Source organism: Geotrypetes seraphini, chromosome 4 (assembly GCF_902459505.1).
Source record: "Geotrypetes seraphini chromosome 4, aGeoSer1.1, whole genome shotgun sequence".
In the NCBI taxonomy this organism is placed as follows: Eukaryota; Metazoa; Chordata; class Amphibia; order Gymnophiona; family Dermophiidae; genus Geotrypetes; species Geotrypetes seraphini.
The window spans coordinates 106,329,318-106,351,440 of record NC_047087.1 but is presented as its reverse complement, the minus strand read 5'-3'; the positions used below and the strand labels follow the sequence as shown (position 1 = coordinate 106,351,440).

Genomic DNA, 22,123 nt, shown 5'->3' with positions numbered 1-22,123 from the left:
GCTAATGGAAGGCCTCATAGCTAAACTCCTCACCAACTACCTAGAAAACCACAATTTGCTCCACCCTACACAGTCTGGATTCAGAACCAACTTCAGTACTGAGTCACTACTAGGCTCCCTTATGGACACAGCTAGACAACACCTCGGCACAGGCAAAAAAATGCTGATTATACAACTAGAGATCTCACCGCAGCATTTGACCTGGTAGAACACGACATCCTGCTACAAATACTAGATAACAATAGAAATCGCAGACAAAGTACACACGTTTTCAAGGATTCCTACAATCCAGAACCTACAGAGTAAAGACAAACAAAGAAAAATCAGAACCATGGTTCAACCCCTGTAGCGTACCTCAAGGCTCGCCATTATCCCCAACACTCTTCAATCTCTATATTGCATCCCTCGGCACCTGCCTAGACAAAATAGGTTTACCCTCCTATAGCTATGCAGACGACATCACTATTCTCCTTCCTTTTGATCAGCCAAGGCCACCTTGACAGACACACTACACAGAATTCTAGAAACAGTGGCAACATGGATGAAAGACCACAAACTAAAACTGAACCCAGACAAAACAAAATTCATACTTCTCGAAAAAAATAAAACCCCAACCATAACAAACCTAGTAATAAACTCAATCACATACCCCATTCAAACTTCTGGGAATGACGATAGACAGATGCTGTACCATGCAACCACAAATCAACAAAACAATACAAAAATCATTCACGGTCATGAGAAACCTAAGGCAAGTTTGAAAATTCTTCGACAGCAAACAATTGCAGCTTATGGTCCAGTCCCTAGTCCTAGGTCTCCTCGACTACCGCAACAATGATAAAACAACTACAAACAGTACAAAACACAGCCCTGAGACTAATCTATTCACTAAGAAATCATGACCACATCACCGCGGTATACCTCGACTCACACTGGCTCCCAATTCAAGCAAGAATACTATTTAAATTCTACTGTCTATTATTTAAATCCATAAATGGTGACAGCCCAGCCTACTTGGTCAACCGCCTAATCTGAACTACCACAACCAGACACAGGAGAACCCAGCCACCATTCACATACCCTTCAATCAGAAACATCAAACAGAAAAAACTATACGATGGCCTTCTAGCCACACAGGCAGCAAAACTAGACCACCAACTGTCCAATCTACTAATCGCGACCCCAGACTACAAAACTTTCAGAAAAGAAATAAAAACCCTGCTATTCAAGAAATCCATGAAGACTAACTAACACCATATGAAATATTTCAATCCTCTGAAGCAACCTGCTCTACTCTGTAACACCTCTGGACATGTCCAGAAATCCTCTTCTGTAATCCGCCCTGAATCCGCCCTGAACGAGGCCTTCCATTAGCTTGACATATAGTGGAATTGAGGCTATTGGTATGTATTAGAAAAAAACATGGGAGCTCCTTTAGTCAAACATTGTGTTCAATTTCATCATGATTTTCAGATTTGTGAATGGTGGTTCTAGATTGTTCATCTCAAAGCAGTAGAGAAGAAGACTCTAAGAAACTACTTGCTCAACGTGAACAACGTTGGATTTATCTGTTTATCGAATTTCACCATTTTTTTAAATTGATTTGAGTAAGTTACCTATGGCTGCCATTTATGTGCACATATCTATTGGATAGTTTGTTTTTGTCTATTTAAAACTAAGTTACCATTTTTTGAAACAGCATTGCTGAATGTGAGAAGAATGTTGTGTTGGTACACTATGCATTTTATTAGAAGCCTTTTTGGAGCAGTGACTGGTATATTCTTACTTTTGAATTTGTTTTTAGGATAAGAGCAGGTGAATTTTATTCACCCTGACGCAGCAGCTGGAATGTTGTGAAACGCTGGCTGCGTCAGACTGTCTATGCTGCTTTTTAGATACTGGAAAGATTACTCGGAATATAAAGAGCTGTTACTGAGTACTATATCTCAGCACCAAAGTATGGATATCTAAAAGATAAGTGGAAAAATTTCCTTCATATCAATATACATATTTTGTTGCAATAAAAATAAGTGTTTACATTGAATAGTGTAGTTGGTGAATAAAGGTGAAAAAGAGACATTTATAAATGGACTAAGGAAGGATTTTAAATGTATGATCAAAAATGGAGAGAGTCTGGAAGTCTTTAGACCCCCCTCCCCCTGAATTCTGAAGTTTTTCTTACCCTAACAATATATATATAACATTTTTCTCAAATGATGGTAGATTTATGTTTTCTTCTTTCAGTGTCCGTACAGCTGTAGATGAGGATGAAGAAGCTGCAGAGGAACGACGTACTACACGTTGCATTTGGGTGACAGGAAAGAAGGGTCTCACAGAGAGAGAAGCAGCTGAGCTCATTGTGGCAGAAGCTCAAAACCTTCTTAAGAAAGACTTGGCTTTGATGGGAGTTCAGTGGAACCCAGATTCTTTTCTTGAGTCAGATATATCTATAGAGAGTAATAGCAAATCAGCATGTGAGGGAGAAGTAAAAAATGGTGCACCAGATGATGACAGAATCTCAACTCTGACCTCATCAAAGGCAAATGAGAATGAAATTTTATTGGCAAAGGACAGCAACACAAGTATTGGGATGTCAGTAAATATATTGCAAGTTTCCATCAAAGAGAAAAATAAAGAGCTTTCACCAGATCTGCTTTATTGGAAGCTCAAACATGCAAATTCTATAGACAGATCTGAAAAAATAAATAAATGTTTAGAGAATTCAGAAGATATTTTGAATGAGGTTAGAAAGAGGCCAAGTTCAGGTCCAGGCAAAGAAAACATACCAATCATACCTGTAGGTATTCCTGTTAAGGAAATTTCTAGAGAGGTTTTGGTTGAAAACTGTATTTTAGAAAACATTCCAAGAACAGCCATGTTCACAAAAAACATGGATACTGGTTTAAACTCATTAAGGGACAAAGGTAATCTTCTCAGACCTTATGCATTACATCTTCAAGAGTTAAGGAAATCTATGGTGGATTCAACAGGTTCTTCTATACCTAACTGTAATAAGTCTGGGAATGTGTTAGAAATGAAGAAGATGAAATCTGTAAAGTCAAAGATTTTGCTTAAAAGTGAAGTTACTTCTGCTGAAGCCAGAGAAAAAAGAACAATCCCTTTTCAGACCGCTAACAATTTATGTCAGATTAAAATAACCACTGAAGAATTAGACCAAAGTCTATCACATATAGATAATTCCAAACTAAAAGTTGTGGAGACAGGTCTTGCGGAAGAGGGGCCTAGAGGCAATGCACAGGAAGGCATACCATCCACGGATAATGGCATGCATGATGCACTGGGAGAATTGCTTACTTTTGAAAATTCATTATCAAATGGGAACACTTCTGAAGGGAGAAAAGCAGAACATATTAAATTAAATGAAATACAAACAATGGAGGAAGATGCAACATCTACTACTCAGCATGAGTTTATACATCAAGTTGCTCATAATGTAGTAGCCACAAATTTTGTAACTGTGCCAAGGAGTGCAGAATTCAACCCATGGGAATCTGTGGGGAATTATTGTAAACTGAATCAAGGTAGTAATGTCCAGGGTACAGAGGCTAAAAAAATTAGTACAGAAAAATCCAGTGATTCATTGCTAAAAAATAGAGATGTGAATAAGGAAAAGAATGTTGAAGATCCAATAACTAAACCAAGCCTTCAGTCCAAAGCAGGTGTTTGTATTCCAAAAGAAACTAAAATCATTAGATCAACTGACTTGTATTGGCCCTCTAGAGAGTTTGAAGATAGCTTCCAGTTAGATACGCAAACAAACATTCTAATACAACAGCAGGTAGCACATGAATTTGTAAGACAGCAGGGAATAAAAGATGCAGAGTTGATAACAACATCAGAGATGAAAAGCCCAGAGAGAGAAAACCACGCTGGCATGACATGCATTCTGGAAGCTGATGTTGGATCAAATACAGCATTTAAAAAAATGGATCACTATAATCAGATGATCATAGACCATGTAAATCAAAATAGCAGTCTGTTTTGTGTGAAAGCGATAGCCTCAGGAAATCTTCCCCTTAAATACGGAGAGAATTATTTTGGTGTTAAAGGAAATGATTTTTCCCTCACTGACAGCCAGTTCAAAAGTTTTTGTCAAGATTATCATACTCAGGATTTAATAAAGGAGAGTACCTCTCCAGTTCTTAACAAAGAATCTCCACCACTGAATGGCCAGTCTTCTACTACATTGAAGGCTGTAGGATGCCTTCCCATCGCTGAATCAAGCCATAACATGAGTGACAGTTTTTTGTTTGACAGTTTCATTGATGATCAGACGTTTAATGATCCTGATAGAGAACCAGATGCAGAGATATTTGGTCATGTCAAGGCTGATTCTAATATGCTTTCTCCTCTTTTATGTGAGGAACCACAAGCAGAAACAGTTGAGAAGTTATCAATTTCTACTGTTAAAGAGAAGCAGCAGCTGCAAAAGTGGAATGATGCATCTTTCATATTTTCTGATTTTGTTTCTTTCCAGATGCCTGAAGCTTTAGATAATGTAGATTCCCTTCAAGGTGTAGAAAATTGTCTTTCATCAGCTGAATCTTTTGAGCTAAAAGTAAGAAATGTACAAAATGTTGAAGATAACTCTGCTGTGCCACTGGACACCGCCTTTCGTAAAGTTTTAGAGATCCATGCTGATAAGTTAAATGTAGGAAAGAATGCTAGTCCAGCTTTATGGTCTGATAAGTCATTTGACTTGAGCCCTGGCATGCAGGATATTTTAGATAGATGGCCTAGTCCTATGACGAGTCAGTATACCATAATTAGCCCTAAACCCTCATGCACAAAAGAACAGTTAGATTCTAAGAAGAAAAAAGAAACTTTTGCAAATTATCAGTATAGCAGCCATAAAAGAGAGCCTCTTTCATCTGTCATAGATCTGAAAAATAGTTGCAATCTTGACAGTAACCTTGGGTTTTGTGACTCTCGCAAGAGAAATTCTACTCCTTTAATGTTCATGGATTCAGATTCTAGGCCTGATAGTAGACATGAGCTTGTTCCTCCAACGCCAAATACATCAGTTGCTTTAAGAGTCACTGACATGTCCACTGTGAAGAGTGTCAAAAGCAAAATGATGAACAATAGTGAGGGCAATGCACCATTGCTATTACCTAATAAAAAGTTGGATATCCTGGAACTTAACTGTGAACATGTGGAAATGGCTGAGGAAGACTCTAAGAAAGACAACTTTGTCATAGATGAGGGTTTTTCCTTGCAGCTATCTCAGGATGATTTGTCATTGACATCAGTCCCTTGTAGTACTGAAAACTTCACCATTATTGATGTAGCAAGCGATCAGGAACTCTTTCAAACATTTATCAAGGAATGGAAGAGCAAAAAAAGATTTGCCATTTCGACAGCATGTGAGAGGCGGAAATATCCTTTGTCACCTAAATGTACCATTGGTGGAAGATTTAAGAAAGGTATGTTTTCCTGGTCTCTGTAGAGATTTGATTGTGCGTTAAAACATGAGGAGGGCAAATTTAAAATAGGGCATGTTGATTAATTGGGCATCCTTAAATTACGTTTCGTGAATCAACAAACAGTGAATAACTAAACTAAAATATACAAGGTGAGTGAACAATTCACAAGGAGGGGTGTCAGATATGACCAGTCCAAGCAATAATGCTTTCAAAGGTCTTGCAATTCTTCATTCATCCCCTTCCGTCCTTTTATGTATAATGATTTTAAGCTTTTTAATTTAGTGAATTTTGTGTATATATTCTTGATTATATTCAAAATAATTTTTTCTTGGTTATTTTCTTGTTTATGTTCAAAAACTTTTTTATAGACTTGTCTTCAATTCAATTCATATAAAAAGACTTATCTTATGAGAACTTGTCTTCATAGGCATAGGTAAAGCCTATCTTGTGTTACCAACGTTCAATAAGTACTCCCCTCTGCCGACGCGTTTCGCAGAGCTTTGTCAAGGCAGGGGTACTGCATGATTGAAAATCTCCTAAATATCTTAAAGAGCGGCTTCTGAAAAATGGCCATTTTTCAGAAGCCGCTCTTTAAGATATTTAGGAGATTTTCAATCATGCAGTACCCCTGCCTTGACAAAGCTCTGCGAAACGCGTCGGCAGAGGGGAGTACTTATTGAACGTTGGTAACACAAGATAGGCTTTACCTATGCCTATGAAGACAAGTTCTCATAAGATAAGTCTTTTTATATGAATTGAATTGAAGACAAGTCTATAAAAAAGTTTTTGAACATAAACAAGAAAATAACCAAGAAAAAATTATTTTGAATATAATCAAGAATATATACACAAAATTCACTAAATTAAAAAGCTTAAAATCATTATACATAAAAGGACGGAAGGGGATGAATGAAGAATTGCAAGACCTTTGAAAGCATTATTGCTTGGACTGGTCATATCTGACACCCCTCCTTGTGAATTGTTCACTCACCTTGTATATTTTAGATTAATTGGGCAGACATGTGCCTGTTTTGAGTCTGTTTTATAGAGACACTAAAGTGCCTATGCATCTTTATAAAATATTAGCACAAATCTATTAAAAATTTTGCCCAAACACATTTGTTCAAGTATGCACCATCTTGCACTTTGTGTACTTTAACACACAGAGAAAGTTTTATGAAATTAACCCAAAATGGACAGTTTTCAGACTTCTAGTTGAATTTTGAAAATCCAGTGGCATCTGCTGCCACAATGACTTTATTTGCCCTACATGTTTTGGAAGTATAAAGTATGTAGGATAAGCAATATATTAGAATTTAAAAATAAAATTCCTGGATATAGTTGACCTGGCTGTCCCATTCCTGGCATTGCCTCTCTATGGTGAAAAATATGCTTTCCACTGATAGGGTGCATACTCTTCTCTACAAGGTGAGCACACAGCTTTCAAAAGAGCTATTTCTGTGGGGAAAATACCACAGAGATGCCTTTAAAAATTGTCCTCAAGATATAAACATGGAAATCAAAAGCCCAGAATACAGAATCTTGCAGAAATTGTTGAGGATTATGATATTTGGGTAAGGGATACAAAAGGGGGCTTTCAAAATACAGAAATAACTTCTTATACCTTTCATTCTCTCTCAGATACAAAGTAGATCTTCAGGGTAATTTTGTAAAAGGTACCTAGTTGTAAATATTTCATATGTTTTATAAAGGCTGATTATGTGCCAGTGTTCCTTTCATACAGTTACCCCAGGGAAAGTAAGGTGCACACTAGAGGCCAACCAAAACCATTGTTTTTGATTCTGACCAAAACTGAATCCTTGGCCGAAATCTGTGGCTCAGTTTTGCCAAGAACCAAAGACAAAACCAAAAATGAAAGATTCTTAAGCTCTTTGAAGTAGAATGGAGGAGTAGCTTAGTGGAGCAGTTTGAAATATTTAACTGCCAGCTTTTTTTTGTAATCTTTATTTAATTAGCACTGAATAGAAACAGAATAAGGTACATAGGCCTAAATGCACTAAACTTAACCAATCATCTAATGATCATCGCTAAACCGGTTTGACCGGTTTTGTGATCGATTGGATTCCCCGACCCAATGCACAAAGCTACTGTCCATGTGTTTTTCTGAGTGATCACTCATTCTGAGCATGCAAATGAGGGGATTAGTATTGAAATTCCATGCAAAGTTGGTGACTGATCGATGCATAAAATGGCTTCTACCAGAAGAAGAAATACCGATTGGGTTCGCTGATCTGAAAAAGAGCGATTGTTGAAGACCAGTTGCTCACTATCCTTGCCGACTCTTCTGCTCTGAAAGTAATAGAATCAGTATTATATTATAAAACTATAAAAACAAATATAGATATGTAGTGGAACTTATGCGCGTGTTATGTGCTTGTATTGTATGCGCATTGTGAATGCATGTGTTTAAAGCGCATGTTCAAGTTCTGTTCAGTGTAGCCCGTTCTCAGTGTACACAAAAAATTGTAAGGGATGGCGGTGGAATAAGGGGTTCCCACAATTCTTTTCTTTCCAAAGATATCAAGTAAGGCCAGCATATAACACCCTCATTTATGCTACTCATAGTAAACTGCATAGAGTTGCATTGTTTTGCTTCGCGATTCATGGTACAAGAAGCCACAGAGCATCATGGGATTGCTATACGGTATAAAAGTGCTTGTAATAGCAGCATTTGTTAATCGTATGTGTTAACTGCATTGTCTGCATGGGACGCGTATTTTGGTGCACTATGTGTGAAATGGATGGTGGTTGTAGGCTCCGTTTTATTCTGGCTACCCTTTCCCATGGAAGACGCCTTCGGCCCGTGCAAATAAACCAAGCCTATGAACCATGCACAACAGGCCTTGTGTACATTGCATCAAGAACCAACAGGACTACTTTGCGCATGTGTTTAAATTGCTCTTACAGCGATCGATTGGATGAGATAGGGAGAGCCTCTGCTCAGATCATTTGCATGTCAACTCGGTTGTGCATCAATCACTCGGCCAGAATCAGAGAATCGGCCAACAGCAATCCAGTCAGTATTGCCAACTGATTTTAGTGCATCTAGGCCAGTGGTCTCAAACTCAAACCCATTTTGGATTTCTAGTACTTGGAGGGCCGCAGAAAATATAGCTATTGTCTTATTAAAGAAATGACAATTTTGTATGAGGTAAAATCCTTTATAGTTTATAAATCTTTCCTTTAACTGTTAAAGGAAAGATTTTTACCTTTTCTTTAATAAGACATTATTTTTTCTGCGGCCCTCGCAGTTAAAGTTTAACATCTTTCCTTTCTCAGAACTGACACATTTCAATCACTATATTGAAAATAAAATCATTTTCCCTACCTTTGTTGTCTGGTGACTTTATTTTTCTGTGCTTTTAACTATGTTTCCAAGGCCTTCTTGTCCATTGAATGCTTTTCTCTCCATCTTCACTTTCTGCCTTGCGTCCATCTTTGGCATTAACTTAACATTCAATTTTTTCAATTTTTCCATTTTTCTTATTTCTTCTCAAAATCTACTTTTCCATGTCTTCCCTTCCCTTCTTATAATTCTCTCCTTCCCTCCCTATTTCCATGGTCTGACATCTCTCTCCTTCCCTCCTTCCCCCCCAGTGTAACATTTCTCTTTCCATTCCTCCTTTCTGCCCCCTGCAGTTAATCTCCCTTCCTCCTTTCTGACCCCCTCCTAGTCCAACATTTCTCCCTCCTTTCCACCAGTCCAACATTTTTTTCTCTCTTCCTTCTGCATGCTTCTCTTCTGGTCCTCCTTCCCTCAACCAAGCAACATCTCTCTCTCTCTCCCTCCATGAGTCCAACTTTTCACTCTCTGCCCTCTACCCCTTCCCCAGTGTAACATTTCTCCTTCCCATCCTCCCCATCCATCTTGCCTTCTCCATGAGTCCAACACTTTCTGCCTCTTGCACACTTTCTCTCTGTCCTTGCCTTTTCCCTCAGTGGCATCCCTCCTTCCCACCTCCCAACCCAACATGCTCTGTCCCCATGCACCATCTCACCCTCCCCTCCAGTGTGTAGCATCTTTCCTTTCCCTTCCTTTCTGCCAGGTCCAGCAGCACCTCTTCTCCCTTCCTTTTACCTCTCTCCTGTCCAGCAGTACCCCTGCTCCCCTTGTCCAGCAGTACTCTTCTTCCTTCCCTACTCCCCTTGTCCAGCAGTACTTCTGTTTTGCGGCCCATGGTCTGCACGTGATCTTGCACACTAGGCAGGAAGAGAGGCTTCAGCGCCGGCGTCAGCTGACTTGAAACTTCCTGCAGCCGTTGCATATGCTGGGACTCTTGCCTTTGCGTATCTTCCAGGACTCTTGCCTTCGTTTTGTCTCTGTACCCCTGGATCAGCAGCGGCAGGCTAGAGAAAGGAGGCAGGATTCCTGGCATATGCGATGGCAGCAGGAAGCTTCAAGTAAGGTGATGCCAGCGCTGGAGCCTCTCTTCCTGCCCAGTGAGCGAGATCATGTACAGACTGTGGGCCGCAAAATAGGACCTGGGGGGCTGCAAGTTTGAGACCACTGTTCTAGTCCATACACCATTAACCACCAAGTCACAGAAAGAACATAAAAAATGTTGTTCCACCCAAATAACTCTGGCTCAAAGTTAGACTCCCTGGTGATGGAGACAGATACTGTGCCAGATAAGTAGACAGCTTTTGTAAAATGACAGGCATAGATGTTTTGCAACCCTAAATGTTTAGATGTACTGGCAATTTCTTGTACAATCCCACTTTATTCCATAACCAGTGGGTTATTTTCATCTACCCACCAGGACTTTGTAGGAAGCCTCAAACTTCAGAGGCTTAAACCCCTCCCCCTCTTACCCATTGTCTCTATAACCTCAGTCTTTCTTCCTGCAAGCCAGGCTGTAGGAGCTTGTCTTTTCTGCTCATATTTTATTTCGTGTAATTTCAATCTTTGCGTTCACGGTTTTCACCCTCATGTTGCATAGGTTCCCTGCCAGGACAGCTCCGACTGCAGGTGATTGCAAGCCTTTGGGAAAAGTCTGCTTCTGGAGGGTTCCCTGCTTGTCAGTAAGCCCTCTGGACAGCCTGCACATCAGATCGGGGCTCTGAGACTGTTCCCTTGGGAGTTAGCTCACCCCAGGTTCGTCTGCTAGTGAGTACAGGAAGCAGTCAACAGCAAGGCAGCCGGCGGCTTCCAAAAAGAAACAGTTCTGATGCCAGGCCGCTGTCTCCTCCCCCACCTATCAGGAGATGTTTGTTGGCTTTTCTGGCAGAATGGCAGGCTATTACCCCTGACCACTGGGTCCTGGATGTTCTCAGGCATGACTATATAATGTAGTTTCTCTTTCCTCTGACCGAGTGTTTTCTGGATTCCCCTGCTGGCCACCCCAAGAGTGTGATTCGGGTGCAGGCCACAGACTACTGGATATTGCGGCCATAGAATCTGTTCCAGAGCAAGAATAGGGCTCTGGGAGCTACTCGACATACCTTATTCCACAGAAATGATTCGGTGATTGGAGACCAGTTCTGATCCTCAAGGCAGTCAATGTAGCGCTGAAAATGCCTCGCTTCCGCATGGAGACTGTGTGTTAGCTTTAGTGGCGCCGGGGGAGTTCCTAGCCTCCCTGGATTTGACTAAGGCATATCCCCATATTACCAATATGTGGTTTCATGCCTTGGGGCAACATTTCCAGTTTGTGGTGATGCCGTTTGGATTGGCAACGGCACCCAAGACAGTCTCCAAAGTGATGTTGGCTGTGGCGGACCATTTTTGTACCCTAGGTGTCCTGGTCCTCCCATATCTTCACAACTGGTTGACCAGAGCTCCCTCATTGTCCGAGGGACATCAGAGCTGTCCATCAGGTGGTAAAGTTATTTCAGTTTCTGGGCTGGGTGATCAACTTCAGGATGTGTCACCTCTAGCCGGCCCAGGATTTAGAGTGCCTAGGAGTTCGAGTTCACAAGGGCCAGAACACAGTGTTCTGCAAGTGTTCCATCAGAAGTTACCACTGCTTCTCGGGAACCTTCTAACCACTCTGGTCTCAACAGTATGGCAGTACCTCCAGATTCTGAGGACCATGATGACAACGATGCTCTTCTTTTGCTCTGGACTCCAAAGCGGGACCCGTTTACATGCATCCCTGACCTGGATGACTGTGGCATAAAGCAGTCTTGCATGGGGATTGTGACCTCTCTCGCTTTCCAGGGGCCTTCCTCACTGGATCTCAGATTGGATCTATGGTTGTGAGTCTCAAAGGCTGGTGCATGACCATCCCTGTTCAGGGCCAGTGGTCTTATCAAGTGCCTGGAGCTTCGTGCTTCAGCTGGCTCTTCTTCACTTTGAGGGTCGGGTCTTTCATTGAGTCATCCATGTATTCTTGGTTAATGCCACGGCAGTGGCTTACATCCATCGACAGGAGGGTACGAGGATTCCCTCTCTGAGCTGGACTGCTCTTCTGGTGGGCGGAGAGACACCTTGTGGCGCTGTCTGCAGCACACATGGCAGGAGTGGACAATGTTCAAGCAGACTTTCTCAGTTGTCTGTGAGCACAGCAGTGCATAACAGCAACACGTGAGGGTAGTTGTACGGCCTCAAGAAGGTCGAGGGGGCGTGGTGGATCAGGCGGCCAGAGGCGGTAATGAAACCCCGATGTTTCCAGATGGCCCCGTGGGCGTGCAAGGTAAGGAAGGCATATTGTTGCAGTTTTCTGGTTAACTTTGTTAGTCAGCTTCTAATGATGCTTCACATTTATCATAGGGGACTTTCCTTGAAACAGCTTGTAGTGAAACGCGAATTCACGTCGGAGTCCCTCGCTAGTTAAGATAAGTGCCATAGGCATATTTATTGATCTTATAAGATGCATGACTAAGAGTTAAGATAGACCGATGAGGAGGCTTCCTACTAGTAACTTGAATTCTACATGAAATAGAGAATTCAAGGGTAGCCCTGAGGTCTGGTGAAGAATGAAGAATTGAAAAAACTGAATACATTTTGAATTTATAAATGTATGATGAAGTTCACATATTGAAGCATGCTATAAAAAGAGTAAAGTTGCATGGTAGAATTGAAATTTATGAAGTAAGACGAGTGTTGCATTATTTGTTGAACTAAGTTATTAGCTTCACTTGAGGACATCTGCTGATATACAGTAGGCTGAATATATGGTATTTTATAAACCCAAAAAGGTTTAAAGTGTGTAGATATATTTTAGCCTCCATTGTATAGGTTTGTGAGGCTGCAAAACACAGCTGTCTGATAAGTTTTTATAAATAGGTGCCTCTTGGACTTCCAACCTAGGTGATCTATTCCATAATTACCCTCAAAGAGTTAATGCTTTCAAACAGTTGTAAATTTGTCCAAGATCATTTGTATGCTTTTGGGGGCAGTTTAAGAACTTATTTTAAAATAGCACATGAACACTGATGATGCCGATATTAAAAAAAAAAAAAAAAAGGGTACAAAACACAAGTTGTTCATGTAGAAATGAACTTCAAATCCAAAGCCTTAGGTCATCAACTACAGTCGTACAATACAGTTCATCTTTTGCAGTGAAGAAATTGTATTATAAAGTTGTTGCTGATATGAATCTTTGGGCTTGAAGCATGCTTCTCCAAGAACAACTTATGGTTTTGGTTCTAGGAGTAGAGTATGTTGTTTGTGGATGAGATTTCAAATGCCGTGTTGGACATTTGTTTTTCAGCCTTTATAAAATAGGCACATTTTTTTCAAATTTTTGTGTTGTCCTTATAAGAAATTGTGCCTCTTACATCTTTTGATAGTTTTTTCTACAGTGTTGAAGTCATATGATCTTATGAAAGGCATCTCATGTTTTCAGTGATCAAGCATCTGTTGTGAATGCAAGATGTTTTGTAATAGATATTAAACAACGAAAAGAGGCACTGGAGATGTCAAATCCAACTAATGGTCACAATGTCTTTTATTAATGATAAACACATGAAAATGTTTAAAAACATGCAAAGTCCCGACTAGGATTCAAGTTTTATAGAGACACCATCACATTCATACGCACAGTTTGCAGCACATCTTGAGTTCATTATTGTCCCCTGAGGAAGGTGATGTTGTTGCCGAAACTTGGATCCTAGTCAGGACTTTGCATGTTTTAAACATTTTCATGTGTTTATCATTAAAAAAAGACATTGTGACCATTAGTTGGATTCAACATTTCTAGTGCCTCTTTTCGTTGTTTGCTGTACTGTAGGCTTGGTACCTTCTTTCCCTTTTTCTTGTAATAGATTTTAACATTTTCTAATATATTTTAAAAAATCTATTGTCAGTACAATCACCTCAACGGATTCAAATTAAGGATGATGGATTTCCTATTAAAGGCTGTGAAGATATCTTGGTGGTTGGATTGGCTGTGTGCTGGGGTGGAAAGGATGCTTATTATATTTCACTGCAGCAGGAGGAAGATCAGACTGGTAAGTAAATTTTGGAAGATCCATTTACACAAATGTTATACTGTTTAGACCAGGCCTTCTCAAAATCTGTCTTGGTGATCCCATAGCCATTTAGGGTTTCAGAATCAACATAAGGAATATGCATATCTGCATATGTTGAACACCATCATATGCAAACATATCATGCATATTCAACTTGGATATCTTGGAAACCAACTGGCTCTGGGGTCATTAGAACAAATTTTGAAAGCCCTAATTTAGACCTGCTTGTAGGCACAAACCTGTGGTTTGAAGGAAACAGTTTATGTAATTCTGGATTCAAAACTGTTTAGCTTCTTAACAAGCACTATGAGGTCAATATTCAAAGTTTTTGTTTGACTAGCTTTGCAATTAGGCCAGACAAAGCTCATTCTTTGAATTTGCTTCCATGCTGACCAGCCAAATTTTATCCAGGCAATTTGCAGCCTCCACATATTTTAGTTTCACATTTCCTGGAGCATGGTTAAACTGGCCAGCAAAAATAATTTGGTTAACTCTGGTCAGGTTGAATGTCCAGCTAGCCAACTGGACAAAGTTGTCTGGTTAATTCTGCCCACACCCAGTCAGCTGAAGATTGCACTTCTTCCCTTGTTTGTTTGTATCCTAAACCAGTAGATTGTGTATCTGGTGTGAAGAGGGCTTTAAACTAGAATTGTTGGGGCAGAGTGATCAAAACTCCCAGGTAAATGTATCTCTAAATACCTCTACACAAATGGGAAAAAGGGGCAATGTCTGGAAAGCAGTATTATACTAATATTCGAAGTATAGGAAACAAGTTTGTGGATCTAGAGCAGGGGTGTCAAAGTCCCTCCTCGAGGGCCGCAATCCAGTTGGGTTTTCAGGATTTCCCCACTGAATATGCATGAGATCTATTTGCATGCACTGCTTTCATTGTATGCTAATAGATCTCATGCATATTCATTGGGGAAATCCTGAAAACCCGACTGGATTGCGGCCCTTGAGGAGGGACTTTGACACCCCTGATCTAGAGGCTGTTATGGTAGAGGCTGAGTTGGATGTAGTGGTGATAATGGAGACATGGTTCACAGAGAACCATGACTGGGATATAATCTGTTCAGGAAAGATAGGATAGGAAGAAAAAAAAAGGGGGGGGGAGTGCATTGGAGGAAGGAGTGGCGTAGTGGTTAGAGCTACAGCCTCAGCACCCTGAGGTTGTGGGTTCAAATGTTGCCCTGCTCCTTGTAATCCTGGGCAAGTCACTCAATCCTCCATTGTCCCAGGTAAATTAGGTAGATTGTAAGCTTACCAGGACAGATAGAGAGAAAAAAAATGCTTGAGTACCTGATTGTAAACCACTTGGATAACTGGCTCTGAACAACATGATTAGTAAGTCAGAGTGTTCAGAGCCAGTGTGAGTTAAAACATTACCAATCCATGCAGTCTCAATATTGTGACCCTTGAGAAAGCCGGTTACACAGGCAAAATGGGTCCTGTCGGGAAGGACTGTAATGAAAGATAAGTGTGTTTCTTGTTTGAAGAAGAAAAAACTGACATGTTGAATGTAATTGGATTTATAAAGTGCACTCTTATTTTTGAGTATTTTGGGGATAAATAGGTTTGAGTTCACCCAGTTATGTGCACTTAAGGGTTTTTCAGGATCAATGATCAAAATCTGGAACTGATAAATCTGACTGTTGTCAATTCCTCATGTACTGAGTAGGTTTCAGACATCCTTTTACCCTCTTTTTTTTACTTTTGTTGCTTGCTACAATTAGAAAGAAGCTGTTTTGGTGTTTTTTAGCAATATGCTGTGCAGCTTCTTTTTCTGTCTGTTTTTTGGTTGGTGGTGTTTACCAAAAATATAATCTCAATATGCAAGTAGTGCAAATCCAAAATATATACATTATTGAACAAATACAGGAAACAAAAACTAGAACTTACCTGTTAAAAAAAACCACAGCAAAAAACCTTTGTTAAAAACTTTAGAGTCACAGTTGTTGTGAATTCAGTTAGTCAGTTATCATTCTTCCTCCCTAATCTTATGCATATTTTGTTCAATTTTAAAGGAAGCCATTTATGGGCATAAAAAATTTGAAATAATCCTTTAGTTGTAAAATCTTGAGTCCTTTCTATGTAGATATCAAGCAAGGATTCCATAGTACATATCTGAGCTAAACATCAAAACTCATTCCTTTTCCCTTACTGCACTGTAATTGAGAATTAAACATAGGAATCTACTGTTCTTTTCTATTTAAGAAGTATGAAATAGAAGAGATATCAAAATTGACAGCCTGACTCTCATTTACCTTGTTTCTGGTCACATAAGTAATTTGTTAGAATTCAACAAAATCAGTATTGCAATTCTTCCTACTGCCTGCCCATGAAGAAATAATAAACACTTAAAATTATGTATTTTTGTTTTAATTTTAAAAGGAAAATTTATATGAACAGAATCTTGTGGGTGTGGAGATAGCGGAACTACTGCAGCAAATTTGCAATCTATCCCTGAAAACAGGCGTGATCCCGGAGGACTGGAAGATAGCCAACGTTACGCCCATCTTTAAAAAGGGATCAAGAGGTGACCCGGGAAACTACAGACCGGTGAGTCTGACCTCGGTTCCGGGGATAATGGCGGAAGCACTGATAAAAGAAAACATCAATGAACATTTTGAAAGAAACGAACTTCTGATAACCAGCCAACATGGTTTCTGCAAGGGGAGATCGTGCCTAACGAACTTATTGCACTTCTTCAAAGGAATTAACAAATGGATGGACAAAGGAGACCCCATAGACATCATATATCTAGATTTCCAAAAAGCCTTTGACAAGATGCCCCATGAACACCTACTCCGGAAACTGATGAACCATGGGGTGGAAGGAGACATACATAGATGGATCAGAAACTGGTTGGCGGGTAGGAGTGAAGGGCCACTACTCGGACTGGAGGAGGGTCACGAGTGGGGTCCCGCAGAGCTCGGTGCTCGGGTCGCTGCTATTTAATATATTCATAAATGATCTAGAAACAGGGACGAAGTGTGAGATAATAAAATTTGTGGATGACACCAAACTATTTAGTGGAGCTCGGACTAAAGAGGACTGCGAAGAATTGCAAAGGGACTTGAACAAACTAGGTGAATGGGCGATGAGATGGTAGATGAAGTTCAACATTGAGAAATGTGAAGTATGTGGGAAACAGAAACCCGAGGTACAACTATACGATGGGAGGGATGTTATTGAATGAGACTACCCAAGAAAGGTACTTGAGGGTAATGGTGGACATGACAATGAAGCCGACGGCACAGTGCTCAGCAGCCGCTAAGAAGGTAAACAGAATGCTAAGCTAGAAGGGTATTACAACCAGAAAAAAAAGAAGTTATCCTGCCGTTGTATCGGGTGATGGTGCGTCCACATCTGGAGTACTGCATCCAATATTGGTCGCCGTACCTTAAGAAGGATATGGCGATACTCGAGAGGGTTCAGAGGAAAGCGGACATGTCTGATAAAAGGTTTGGAAAACCTTTCATACACAGAGATTGGGAAAACTGGCACTCTTTTTCCTGGAGAAGAGGAGACTTAGAGGGGATATGATAGAGACTTACAAGATCATGAAGGGCATAGAGAGAGTAGAGAGGAACAGATTCTTCAAACTTTTGAAAAATAAAAGAACAAGAGGGCATTCGGAAAAGTTGAAAGGGGACAGATTCAAAATGAATGCTAGGAAGTTCTTCTTTACCCAACGTGTGGTGGACACCTGGAATGCGTTTTCAGAGGGCGTAATAGGGCAGAGTACAGTACTGGGGTTCAAGAAAGGATTGGACAATTTCCTGCTGGAAAAGGGGATAGAGGAGTGTAGATAGAGGATTACTGCACAGGTCCTGGACCTGTTGGGCCACCGCATGAGCGGACTACTGGGCACGATGGACCTCAGGTCTGACCCAGCAGAGGCATTGCTTATGTTTTTATGTAAGTTTTCAAAGTTGCTGTTTAAGTCACAAATGGAAGTAAGGGGGCAAGACATAAATGCTTAGGGACTGGTGTTGGGTAAGGAAGTCTTATTCCTTCCCCAACCTATTTTTTTATAGTAACTGATTTTGTTTTTGTACTTACCTCTCCCACCCCCACCCCCCCTTCTTGTGAAAAAATTTTTGTGGGTACTCATGGGGGAGAATATGCTTGAAATACTTGGTCAATTGAGTATGCAGAATTTGTAGGAGCTGATATATGGATTGTTATGTGAATTGTATTTTAATCAATGGATAATCCAGCAAATATATCTGTCTCTGACCTGTATTTTCTGTGTTGAGCTCACAGTTCTTACTATTTTGCTTTTTTGTGTATGATTTTGGGAGAAAATCAGCTATCAATACTATACATTTTTAAATCTTTTTATCTTCAGCTGCTTTGAGCATCACTGCAAGTTTGGCTCCACCTCCTGTAGATCAGACCCTGTCAGTGACAGAGAGGCTTTCGCATCTTCGGTCCTGCTTGCAGGAAGAATTGGAAACTGCAAGAAACCGCACAGTTCTCATGTACAGTTTCATTGAACACTACAAGACCTTGCTTTTGGGATGTGATGTCTCCCTGACTGCAAAATTTGCAGATCCTAAGGTTTCAGAGCTTGTTAAATATTAAATCATTTTAAACTTGATTTTGTTACTTAGGCAAGTGAGGCAATTTTATAAGACTTAGGTAGCATTTGCATGTGCAAAAAGTAGGGCTGCATTTTGATTAAAATTTTAATTGCACAATTCAAGGTATGTGGTTTTGGGGTATTTTGGGTGGTTTTTTTTTTTTTTTGCATCTCCTTATGACTCTCTGGGCAAGTCACTTAATTTTCCAATGCCCAGATTAACAAGGAGCTACAGTGGGGGAAAATAAATAACATACCTTTAATCGTGCAATTAATAGCAATTGCAAATTTTAATCGACATAAAATTCCTAACAAAATTAAAAATCTGAAGTAATGAAAGGATAAGAAATGTAAATTGAAAAATTGCAATTTAACCCTTTAATTGGCAGATGGTGAAACAGCTGCTTTATGTAACTTGATGTTGAACGAGAGCAACAGTGTCAAGTAACAGGCATTTGGAAATGCAGATCTCCCATAAGAGCCATAGAAAAAACATGTTACTTCTGAGCAACAATGCCAAATAAAGGGTTAAAAAATCTAAAACAGCTTGCAGAATAGCTATAATCAGCCTTACAGTTTTCACAACTTACTTCAGAAAAGCAAGTCTAGTAAAAAGCATATTTACACATGTAAGTCAGCATCTGTGTAGAATAATGAATTAAAAAAAGGTGCTATTTATAGGTTTATAATACAGCTGACATATTTTGAAGTTCAGCATAATAGTCAGTGGTCTTATTTGGACCTGGAATTTGAAGAAGTACCATATTTTTTGCTCCATAAGACGTACTTTTCCACCAAAAAAGTGGGTGGAAATAAAGGTGCGTCTTATGGAGCGAATACCTCCGTACCTTTTAAAAAATCCGGCTGTCCAGAGCTTTCAGCTCCTGCCCTTGACTCCCGAACTCTAGCAGCAGCATCAGATGGGAGCACTTTTTAAAATCCTGCCATCCAGTGCAGTACGGCAGGAGCTTTCAGTGCTCCTGCCCTTCCCTCAGCTGATTCCAAAATGTTGGCGGCAGCGTCAGAGTAGAGAATGAGACAGGCGCAAGCTTTTCGTGTTCCTGCCTGGTCCCGTTCTGCTCTGTGAATGGCTGCCACCAGTTCTCATGGAACTGATGGCAGCCATTCACGGAGTGAAGTGGGACGAGGCAGGAACGCGAAAAGCTCGCGCCTGCCTCATTCTCCGCTCTGACGCTGCCACAAGAGTTTTGGAATCAGCTGAGGGAAGGACAGGAGCGCTGAAAGCTCCTGCCATACAGTGCTGGACGGCAGAATTTTTAAAAAGGTACGGGGGCCTGCCTGCCTGCTTTGCTTGCCTTGGGGTGGGGTACCTTCCGGCGGGTGGGGGGCCCTGTCTGCTAGCCACTAGCCCTGCCTGCCCTGTGTCCTGTCCCTGTCTTTCAGCTACTAGCACTGCCTGCCTGCCAGCCATTAGGCCTGCCTGCCCTGTGCCCTGTCCCAGCCTACCACTAGACCACCAGAGGGGGGACAGGGTACAGATCCTGGCAGGGAGGGTGCATAGGATTCAGAGCTTGGCAAGGAGTGTCGGGTTGGGTACAGAGCCTAGCAGGGAGAATTTGGTTCAGAATGTTTTTTTTTTCTTGTTTTCCTCCTCTAAATTTAGGGTGCATCTTATGGAGCAAAAAATACAGTACTTGAAGGGGGATTTGTACTCACTCCTGGCATTCAAAATCACAGTCATAACACTATTTTTGGTATCATTTTCATTTCTAAAATGTCTCTGTCATTTGTGTTAAAAAAAAAAAAAAAAGCTTCTTTGGGGTAGCTATATGTATTGAGTTACTAATGCCATTAACCTTCATGGATTCACGACTATCCAGGTATTTTTGCTTTATTTTAATATTTATTAGTAAAATGTCTGTCTTTCTTAGCAGATGTCTTATTAAGTCTAGAGAATGACACAGGGACAAATTTGTCTCTGTTTCTACAGGAACTCAGTTTCCCCATACCGTCCCTGTGCGTTTTGTCGCTGTCCCTGTCATTCCTGTAAGCTCTCCTTAACCGCAGAAGCCTCGAATACTAATGATTTTAATGTGTTTGAGGCTTGTGTAGAAGAGGATAGAGCTTGCAGGAATAGGGCAGGGACAAGAAAAGAACTTGTGGGGATAAGAACATAAGAAGCGCCATCTCCGGATCAGACCTTCGGTCTATCAAGTCCGGTGATCCGCACACGCAGAGGCCCAGCCAGGTGTACACCTGGCGTAATTTTTAGTCACCCATATCCCTCTATGCCTCTCGTAAGGAGATGTGCATCTAATTTGCTTTTAAATCCTAGGACAGTGCCGATAATTGAAACAGCTTTTATAATAATAATAATAATTTATTTTCTTGTATACCGCCCAACCAGTAATTCTGGGCAGTTCACAACAGGAGAATACTGAGACATTTCAGCACATGGTACAGTTTCATAGAACACACTATCTACGTACAATCTAAAATTATATAATAAAAGTAATACAATTGTTAAAAACATTCAAGTACAATATTAAAATTATTAAAAAATTAAAACATACTTTGACAATAAGAATAGAAACAGAAGACCTCATTAAAATATATCAAAATTAATATTCTTATTTGTCAAATAAATAGTCTTTAATGATTGAACAGGACCGGAAAATGAGTTCCCACAGGGACAGGGAAATATTTGTCCCCATGTCATGCTCTAATTAGGTCAATAGGTTAAGCTGATCCTCATGTTAAACAGTACTAGATTTCAAGTACATCATGAGATCAGTAGGACCTCAACATCATTTCTATGTTTTTTTCTCCCTTCAAATGGATTACCTACTCATAAGTTACTGATGCACTGAAGACATATTTTTGCCCAAAAATTTTCTGGGCTTTCTAATTAGAAATGTATTGTGCATAAAAGTTTTATGCTCTCCTCTATTATAAAGTACATTATTTTTAACTGTTCTTTGATTGTTTTATTTGGTCTGTTACAGGTTGCCTGCTGGTTATTGGACCCAGGTTCAAAAGAACGAACTCTGCACAATATAGTAACTAATTTCATCCCTCAGGAATTGCCTCTGTTGGAAGGTGTGGGAACTGGTCAGGGTATTCAGAGCCTGGGCCTTAGTGCCAGTCCCGATCACTCAGGGAGGTATAGAGCGTCCATAGAGTCTGTGCTTGTTTTCAGTATCATGAACCAGCTCCAAGTTTTGCTACAGAAAGAGAATCTGCAAGGTAAAAAACTTCAGAGGATAAAACTTGTATACTGTTTTCAAATGGTGATTTCTAGCACTACTTACTATGGCGAACTGGTATAACTATTGTACTATCTATTGATGAAGACATGAAACAGAATTGAGTTTATTTTAAAACTTTCTCCCCTGCTTAACACCTAAGCGGGTAACAGTAACCAGGGTAACCTGGGTAGTAGCGATCATCAAACGGTTTGGTTTGATATAACGGCTAAAGTGGAGAGCGGCCGCACGATACTTAAAGTCCTAGATTTCAAACGTACGGACTTTAATGCAATGGGAAAGTACCTGAAGAAAGAGCTGTTAGGATGGGAGGACATAAGAGAAGTGGAAAGACAGTGGTCTAAGCTGAAAGGAGCGATAAAAATGGCTACGGACCTTTATGTGAAGAAAATCAATAAAAACAAAAGAAAAAGGAAGCCGATATG

At 40.3% G+C, this 22,123-nt stretch overlaps 1 protein-coding gene across 8 annotated transcripts in view; it reads left to right on the top strand.

The window, feature by feature from the left end:
• The window catches only part of POLQ (DNA polymerase theta), a 321,333-nt gene that overhangs the window by 193,853 nt on the left and 105,357 nt on the right, over positions 1–22,123 (top strand). For all 8 annotated transcript variants that reach the window (XR_004539268.1, XR_004539267.1, XR_004539270.1 and 5 more), the window contains 4 exons: positions 2,245–5,447; positions 13,719–13,862; positions 18,238–18,449; positions 21,438–21,678. Coding sequence is in view for 4 of the 8 variants with exons in the window: in XM_033942580.1 (XP_033798471.1) it covers positions 2,245–5,447; positions 13,719–13,862; positions 18,238–18,449; positions 21,438–21,678 (3,800 nt within the window). In the remaining 4 variants the exon portion in view is untranslated. The remainder of the gene's footprint in view (positions 1–2,244; positions 5,448–13,718; positions 13,863–18,237; positions 18,450–21,437; positions 21,679–22,123) is intronic.